At 43.1% G+C, this 9,652-nt stretch overlaps 1 protein-coding gene across 1 annotated transcript; it reads left to right on the top strand.

The window, feature by feature from the left end:
* Positions 1-7,124: 7,124 nt before the first annotated feature.
* Positions 7,125-9,652, top strand: LOC143733145 (uncharacterized). Its single transcript, XM_077224724.1, has 6 exons — positions 7,125-7,176; positions 7,442-7,639; positions 8,261-8,347; positions 8,548-8,798; positions 9,334-9,462; positions 9,545-9,652. Exons 1-6 carry the CDS (start codon positions 7,125-7,127, stop codon positions 9,650-9,652), a joined length of 825 nt encoding a protein of 274 aa, XP_077080839.1.

Here is a 9,652-nt window from a genome sequence, read left to right as displayed (position 1 = left end):
ACACATGATGGCCTCTCAGGTCTGTTAGGAAGTGTTTCAGAGCCTGAAACACAGCCAACATCTCTAGACAATTTATGTGCCACGAAAGATGATGATCCTGCCACAGACCTTGGGCTGGGCGACCACTCATGACCGCCCCCCACCCTGTGAGGGAAGCATCCGTCGTTAGCGTTATGCGACGACAAAGAGCCCCCAGCACAGGACCTTTGGATAGGAACCAAGTTTCTCTCCACATGACCAGAGCACGAAGGCAGCGCCGCGTGACTTTGAACGTGCGGAGCGGATTTCCCCTCGGGGAGAATCCCTTGGTCCTGAGCCACCACTGTAGCGGTCTCATGTACAACAGGCCGCAAGGTATAACGTTGGACGCTGCTGCCATCAGACCCAACAGTCTCTGAAACTGCTTGACAGTGAGTAGCTGGCCTAGCTTCACTTGTTTCACAGCTGAGAGAATCGAAGCGATGCAGGTCGGAGAGAGTCGCGCCCGCATCGATACCGAATCCCAAACGACACCCAGAAAAGTGGTCTTCTGGGAAGGAGATAATACACTTTTCTTTGCGTTCAGCCTCAACCCCAACTTTCTGATATGAACGAGGACGACATCTCGATGCCGAACCGCCATCTGCTCGGTCTGAGCTAAAATCAACCAATCGTCGATGTAATTGAGAATACGAATGCCCTGAAGCCTCAGAGGCACTAGTGCTGCATCCATGCATTTCGTGAAAGTGCGGGGAGATAAAGCTAGGCCAAACGGAAGAACCCTGTACTGGTACGCCTCGCCCCCGAAGGCGAACCTCAGGAACTTCCTGTGTTGTGGAAGGATGGACACATGGAAGTATGCGTCCTTCAGATCTATCGTGACAAACCAGTCCTCGGACCTGATTTGAGACACGATCTGCTTGATAGTGAGCATCTTGAATTTTAGCTTCCCTACCGAGCGATTCAATATGCGCAGGTCTAAAATTGGACGCAACCCCCCATCCCTCTTTGGAACGATGAAATATCGGCTGTAATAACCTGACTCCAAACTGGGAGGAGGAACCCGTTCTATAGCCTCTTTTTGAAGGAGCGTTTTCACCTCTTGTTCCAATACCAGAGCCTGCTCGGGGCCCACCACTGTGTGCAGAACCCCTCTGAATTTTGGTGGACGACACCTGAACTGGATAGCATAACCCTTTTCTACTGTCTGCAGGACCCAATGAGATATTTTTGGAAGGCTTTTCCACTCTGCCAGAAATTCTACTAAGGGTACCAGCCTCTCGAGACTGGCCTCTGGTGTAACTTGAGCAGCAGACGCAGCGCCCTGTAACGGCGCACCGGCAGGGAACAACTGGTCTGACCGCTCTGAGACCCTCCTCAGAGGGAGCGAGCGTCCCTCGGGAAAGCGCTCGCTGGGATCGTCTGTGCCCCGGCATAAAGGCGGGGTTGGCAGAACGAGCCCCTGAGGGCACCGAGGAGGAATGGGCACCGTAAAAAGAGGTGAACACCTTTCCGCCTCGGTGGGGACCACCCTCAGCATCCTGAACGGCTTGGCGTCAGGACTTCTTCTTAGCCGAAGCCTTCTTAGCCAATATAACTGTCCTCAGATCAGTTCTACTGGGAGAAGGCTTCGGCTGAGAGTGTCGCGGCTGAGCCCACTGTCCAGCAGGGGGAGCACGAGACGCGACACTCTGCCTCTGCTGCGCTCTATGTGATGAGCTCGAAGACGGCCGGGGCTGCTCCCGCCCAGCAGCCCCAGGGACATGAACTTTAAGGGGAAGAAACTTTTTAAAAGCTGCAGTTTGTTTCTTTTCTTCTTGGAATTTATCGATAACTGAATTCACAGCATCACCAAACAACCCCATGGGAGAAAGAGGAGCATCTAAAAGAAAAGCTTTTTCTCTCTCTTTAATATTAGTCTGATTTAACCACAAATGTCTTTCTGCGGCCACCAGAGCTGCCATAGAACGACCCATTAATTTGGCCGATTCTCTGGTGGCACGCAGGGATAAATCAGCAGCCTGACGCAGTTCGCGAACTACGTCAGTACTGACCTCCTCACTCTCACTCATGTCCCTTAGCAGATCAGCCTGGTATGCCTGCAAGATTGACATAGTATGCAGACATGACACAGCCTGACCTGTTGCCGAATATGCTTTACCCACCAAAGCCGAAGTGTTTCTTAAAGGCTTGGTGGGTAATGCCGGTGCCTTAAAAGATGATGCTGCTTCGGGGGAGAGATGGCTCGCAAGCGTCTCTTCCACACGAGGCAAAGCACCATAACCATGAGCCTTGGCTCCCATAATATTAGCGTATGTTGAAGTCTGGGGACTAAACACTCTATATGACACCGGTTTTCTCCATGATTTCGACACCTCGGTGTGGAGATCATGGAAAAACGGCAGGCACCGGCGTGGAGGCTGCACACGTGACGGCAAAAATCTCTCATCCAACTTTGATTTAGAAACAGACTCCTGTCTAGTCACTGGCCATTCAATATTAAGTTTGTCAACAGCTCTTGTTAACACCTCCATAAGCTCATCACTCTCAGGAGTGTGGGGTGGCGAATCCTCCACATCTCCCTCAACACTAACAACATCAAGTTCCTCAGAACTGGATAGCTGCAGCATTGGTGCCTCAGCCCGAGCGGAAGAAACCGCAGCGCGTGCTTCCGAACCCGGGACTGAGGCACTGGATCTCACAGGTGAAGGGAGAGATAAGGCAGAGCCCGTCTCAAACCCCGCTGTGAGATCCATCTGCGATCCCCACGATAAGCGCCGCCGCTCTGCCTCGGCAGAAGCGGGACCCGAACCGCGGGGAGCGCGCACCGAACCGCTCTCCTCAAAGAGCGATCGGCGGGAGCGGAGCGTCCTTAACGGCAAACGCTCGCAATGCTCACAGTCTGCTCCCTCGAGAGCAAACTGGGCATGCTGAACTCCCAAACAAACAACACAAAGATCATGTGTATCCCCGCTCGTTAAATAACGCGAGCAGGGAGGAACACACTTTCTAAACTGCTGTTCGTCCGCCATAATCTCTCAATATATATATATATAGGGATAAATTGTTTGTGTGGTGCAGGGTATGTAAGACAGACAATATCACACAGGGACAGATTCACATGTAGCGCGACTGAAAGCACAGAAGCTAATGCGCTTGTGTTTTTGGGGTGCTTTATAGTTTCCTGGTCGATGACGTCACCCGCCTATGACGTTTCATCTCTCCATTGGGCTGATTCCATACGTGCTTCATGACGCACAACGCAGGGGCGTTCCCGCAGCGTTTGACGCAGCTCGAAGTTCCCTTGAAAGGGAATGATAGTTATGTTTACCCAACCATATTTTGAATTAATAGTCATATGGATCAAGTAGAACAAAAATGCATAATAAATCAATTAGACTACTATAATAAACAGATATTTATTATAATGCTTTGTCTGCATTAGGAGAAAAACAATTATGTGAAAAAAGTAGAATGACTTATGTTTGGTGATCAGTGTTGCACTTTTACTAAATAATATTGTGCAGGGAGGAAAATTTAGCGATTGAGTCAAGAAAAACTTAAGAGCAAAAGTTAAGGAAAACTTAATGAAAAGTTTGGAAAATTAAGGTTTTCTCAATTAGAGCTGTTTTTGGAGATGCAATATTGAAATTCGGTTATTATTCTGTTGTGTACTTTGTATATTGAGATCATTAGTTGGAAAACCACGGTTAAACGAATGAAAATGCGGAAAAAAGATAATGAAAACTAATTTAAGAGGGCAACCAAATTGATATCTACAAACCCTGGATGTTGATTCCAGTAAATGAGAATTGAGGACAAAGAAGATGATTGATGACCCAGACCCTAGAGGATATCTACACCGCAAGAAAACTTTCAATAGTATAAGAGACTTTTATGTTTGACATACTCTACATAACTGTGTCAATAACAGGCAATGCTGAACCAAATGTATACACACACTTATAACACTGTCTTATTCTTTGGTTTAATTTTGATTAGGGAGAATTCGAGTTTTTTACTTTTTCCATTAAACAAAAAAGAAAGAACAACTAAAAGAAATAAAATGTATGGAAGAAGATGTTTGGCTCGAGTGCTCCTCCGGAGTGTGGTGGCTTAATCTAGTAATTGGTAAGGAGAATGGGTGACTCAGTTGGGTCACTAGGTAGCATAACTGAGGGAGCTGGATTTTGAAACTACACTCTGGAAAAAAGATAGTGAATGTGAGGCTTAATAAGCCTCAGAGGAGGGAATGTAGAAGATTTTATTATTTAGAAAACAAGTAATTTAGCTATATATTTGGACACAATTATTTCTTCTGTCTGTGACTTTGGATTTCCTCTGTGTATGTAAAAGACCTTGAATGGAATGTTGTTTGCTGCAGAAAATTCTATTCTGAGAAGTCACATGGTAAAAGACCTTTACCCAAAACTATCTATAGGGTGTGTTACCTTCTTTGGAAGAAGATGTATGTATATAACTCTGAACCAAAATGTACTCGGGCGCACTGGAAGGCCAGAGGGCCAGAGAGCGTTAGAGCGCCGTTCTATGGAACGGGACGGCGTTCGAAAATAAAGTCTAATTATTTCTGGCATCAAAGATCTCTGCGAAGTTATTTTTCAGAAAGATTGAAAACCACAACACCATTTTCATTCGTCCACTTCAACGTAACATTGAAGTTGAACCAGTAAGTTACATAGTTTCAAACAGGGAATGTTTTAACATTTACATTAAACATGAATGACATGCTATTTTGTTGTGATGTTTTCTTGCAGGCGAGTCTTCCTAGCAGAGATGAGTTGATTGGACCACCTCAGAAATGTGTTGTGTGTGGAGATGAATTTTCCTTTGCAGCTATCAAGTCTCACAGTGATGAGTGCGGGAAGTATTTTAGTTTTTTTTTTTATGTGTAGTCTCTTATGGAAATGTTTATTTATCCTTGTTTTGGGTTTACAGGACAGAACTATTATCTATTGAGTTACAGTAGACTTTGTCAGTTTGAACCAGTCAATGTATATATAAACCCTCCTAGTTACTAAAATGTCATTATTAGGCCTATTGCCTATAATGCCTATTGTAATTGTACTGATTTTTATTATTATTATTTTACCCTAAAACGCATCGTGCAGCCCAAACCCTAAGAGCTGGAGCCTTGAAACTTTGACCCATGGTAGTCCTCAATTTGGGGAGAACCTTTCAAAGTATGACCCCAATTGGCCAATAGGTGGCGCTATAACACAAAAAACCATATAAACACCTGACTGTTTGTCCGATTGACTTGAAATTTTGTATACAGTGTCTTGGCCCAAGGTGCTAGCCTGGCAAGCCAGACCTACATCAAGATGTTAGGTCTGGCAACTCACCATAGACACGGCTCAATCCGAGCGGCGGGATAAACGGCTGTCTTTCAAATTCCCTCTGCACGCAATAGGACAGCGCTTCAACCAACCAGAGCGCTTTCCCAACAGCGGAGCTAACGTTACTTAGCTGATAGATTCAACTTTTGCCATTCCTGGTCGGCAAAACTACGAACACATCTTCCTTTTTTAAGAAAGACTTAAGTCTGTTCTTCTTTTCTCAAAGAAAAGCTTAAATCCAAGTCCTCCAGAGTCGCGGCCAAAGCCGTTTCGAAAGACCGCTGTTCGTCATCAGCCATTCTTTGTTTTCAAGTAGCAGCCATTCACACGGAAAGAACCGTCACAACTCTGTCGTCATTATGTTAAGCCCGCCCCGCCTACTCTATACACGATGTGATTGGCCTGACCCAATTTAGGTTTTTCCAGCTCGAAAGTCTACGGAGAGTTGCTAGACTGACCCTGGCTGCAAAATACATTTTGCTTTTTCTAGGGTGCGTCTAGATTTCTAGGCTAAGGTGCCATATATGTCTAAAAGGATATTGGCTTATCTCGAAAAACATGGCCGCCATCGGCCAATGAAGTTTGAGCACCTATTAGACAAGGTTAACGGTGGCCAATCAGAACGAAAAATCGATGGACAAGTTCGGCTCAAAGCCCTAGAGGTCTGTAAGAATTTTAAAAGAAATCGGCCACTAGTTGGCGCTAACGAGTTTTAAGGCTGTAATCATGTGGTGTTACAAATATCGTCACAAAATGCTTATCATTTGATAGATCTCCTCATGTTGAAGAACTTTGCCTCAAGAATCACTGCTGTCAATCAAACCGTTCATTAAATATTCGCGAATATGTTTAAAACCTACTTTTGCGAACTAGTCCTTGGTTTTTCGCCGATCGGAACCAACCCAGTCTAGGACAACTCTCTGGACTCTCTAGATCAATAATTATCGAAAAAAAGTTGAAATTTTGCATTTGGATGGCTATAACAGGTAGCCTAGAAATCTAAAAAAAACAGAACTTCACAAAAATTGGTGGGCATATGTGACATAACGTATTAAACAATCCTGGAAAGTTTTATGGAGATCGGACCATAGGTGGCGCTGTAACTGTCAAAAAGCTTTGAAAAGCATACATTTCCTATGGTAAATTGCCTGTATTGGCTGTAAATGGACTTTTCCATCTATTATTTCAGTGGTTTAAAGCTTGCTAAATAAAACTTAATGTCTTTTGATGCTTGTGCACCATGGTACAATAATACCACGTATGTTTTAAAGAGAGAAACCCGTAATTTAGATATAAATATATTTGACTTGACTTGACTTGTGTGCTTAAAGGCCTTAACTGCTTGAACACCGCTAAATGCTGCTTGCAGCTTTAATTGTTGTTGTTGTTGTTGTTTTTAAACCCTTTAAAGGCTAAATACACCCAAAAATGAAAATTGTATTAATTACTTACCCTCATGTCTTACCAAACCCATAAGTTTTTCATTCATCTTCACAACACAAATGAAGATAAATCTGACTGTCCCTCCATTAGACAGAATAGTGTCCATTGAGAACTCATATTTCATTAAAAAGATCTTCATTTGTGTTCTGGAACAACATGAGAGGGATGAATTGATGACAGAGTTTTCATTTTGCCTTTGAACAGTCTGTGTTTACCTCTTTTCTGAAGGTCAGTGGTGAGGTAGTGAGTGAGAGAGCTACAGAAAGGGCCACTTCAAGCAGCACTGAAAGTACATTTGTGAGGCAGGAAAGAAATGTTGTAAATCCAATGCAAGATCAAGAAAGCATGACAGTTTCACAGCTCATCACAATAGATGAAGAGAGCACTGCACTTGATGGTTTGTATAGTTGACTTGCACAATCTATCTTTGAATTATGCATTCATTTATTTTTAGATTTATTTATTTCCACAATTAATAAATTAATCAGAGAAATACAGGTATAGAACAAACGGCAAATCTCATAATGTGCATTTAAAAACACAACATGTGCCTACGGTCTTCAAATATTACGGGTCATGTTTGTCCTTGTTTTTTGTTTTTGTCTTTACCCGATCAAATGCCTGTTAATGTTTTTTTCTGTGGATAATGTCTCTGGTTTTAGATTGGAAATTTGAGCAAGATGCAACAGAGGCCTCAAAGAAGTACAAAGAAAACCTTTTGAAGACACATGAAAGGGGAAAGGAGCTCATTTTCCAGATGGACATGAGAGACAGTCCTGAAGACCGGGAGAGAGCAATCTTGACTTTCTACAAGATGGCAAATGTAGAATGGGCTTGTCCTTTAAAATGTACACTACATGGTAGGTAAAGTAAATCCTATAATGCAGGGGTGTTCAGCCCTGCTCCTGGAGGGCCACTGTCCTGCAGAGTTAAGCCCCGTTTACACGAAGGGAAGACGCAGATATTTCCCTGCGGATTGCCCTCTCAGTCACACGAAAACTCAGTTTTTATCACAGAAAACGATTATTTCTAAAAACTCCGGCCAAAGTGGAGATTTCTGATAACGCCGGTTATGTGTTGCCGTGTCAACTGGGAGAAATGGGGTTTTAGGTTCTCAAACGTCACATTATGCGGCAGAAAATGCTTACGGTCATGTGAGTGCCCTATGGCATAGTTTTGATTTATGTGGGTTGATGTAAATTACAACTTTTTTTGGGGGGGGGGGATGTATTTGTTTCTCTAAATACCCGGCTATGTGTAAATGTGGCCTTAACCTCCAACTAGCTTCAACAGACTTGCCTTGAAGTTTTTAATGAGTCTAATGGTCTTAATTGGTTGGAACAGGTGTGGTTAATCAGGGTTGGAGCTAAACTGCAGGACAGTGGCCCTCCACAAGCAGGATTGGACACCCCTATAATGTGATATAGTTCTGAATCTGATTTTTGTTTGCGTTAATGTCCTGTTATACCTTTGCCTTTAAGGGGATCCTGCAATTGGAGACGGTGTGACTCGTCATGTTTTCGCAACAATCCTGTCAAAGCTCCAGCATGGTTTTGAACTACAACTTGGTTAGTGACCTATACAATACATGTTCTTTCTTTTTCTGTTTTCTTAGGATAACTTGGAAAGAAGTTTGCAGCAATTTGTTGGCATCAACAGTTAATTACTTGCCATTGGCCCTAGGGTTGATGCATTAAGGTTTCTGCATTTTTGTATTTTTGTAATGCATGCCGGATTGTTACATGTTGCATGGCTTTATTTCTTTAAGTGCCCGGAGGAACTCTTCTTTTTGAGGGTGAAAAGGATCACTTGATTCCCTCAACATCACAGAGTCTTCTGGATAGTGACTTCTTTGTGGTGGCAGGCCGTATAATCGGACACTCATTCCTGCATGGTGGTCCATGCTTAACTGGTTTAAGCCCAGCAATAATCCACGTGCTTTTTGGTGGACCCCCTGAAACTGCCACAATAGATATACTGGACTGTGTGGACACTGATGTCCGTCAAGTAATAGAGATGGTTAGTTAATCTTTACTCTTATTAATTTTCATTAAATATATTAGCTGGGAATAAAAATGTACTTAAAAACCAATACACTGAGCGGCCAAAAAAAAGTAGTTGTTCGGATTTTATTAGGCAAATACTTCAGAGACTATGATTGGATCATTATTGCAGTGATTGTTTCCAGCATGTTATATGTTTGGCAGCAGTTCTTCTAACCCTCATTGATGGATTGTGTAGCTTTTCATTTCTTAAACAACCATGTAGGAAGAAACATCATGACCATATTCCAGGATGACAAAGTCCAGATTCATCAGGCTCAAATTGTTAAAGAATGGACCATTAGGAATAATTTTCACACATGAATTGGCACCTTTTGAGTCCTAACATTAACCTCAGTGAAAGTCTTTTGGATGTGCTGGAGACTTTACAGAGTGCTCACCTCTTGCGTTGTCAATACAAGATTGACTCTTTTGCCTATTAAAATCCAAACTGACACTTTTTTGGACCAGGCAGTGTTTTATTTATGATTTATTTTATTATTTATGACCAGTTGGAAGGCACAGGTGAATTATCAGAGGAGGAAAAGAGGGCTATTACAGACCTTGCAGTGTCCTGGGATTTGCCTGGTGGGACATCAGAAAACAGAAGATGGCTGCTTGACAAACTGCTCATTCATGCAGTGAGTATGCACTATTGGTTGGAATACTCTTAACATTTAGAAATGTAATGTATGTTTCCATTCCAAATTAAATTATGTGAAGGTCCTTGAAAGAACATCCAAGCAAGTAAAGCCGCTTCGGCGGGGTTTGAAGGAAACATTGATCTGGCCTTTGCTAACTGAGAGGAAAGATACTATTCCTCTTCTATGA

Source organism: Siphateles boraxobius, unplaced genomic scaffold (assembly GCF_051911475.1).
Source record: "Siphateles boraxobius isolate OS27281-9 unplaced genomic scaffold, OSU_SipBor_1 91, whole genome shotgun sequence".
In the NCBI taxonomy this organism is placed as follows: domain Eukaryota; kingdom Metazoa; phylum Chordata; class Actinopteri; order Cypriniformes; family Leuciscidae; genus Siphateles; species Siphateles boraxobius.
Note: the sequence above shows the minus strand (reverse complement) of the source record. Positions and strands in the feature narration are given on the sequence as shown.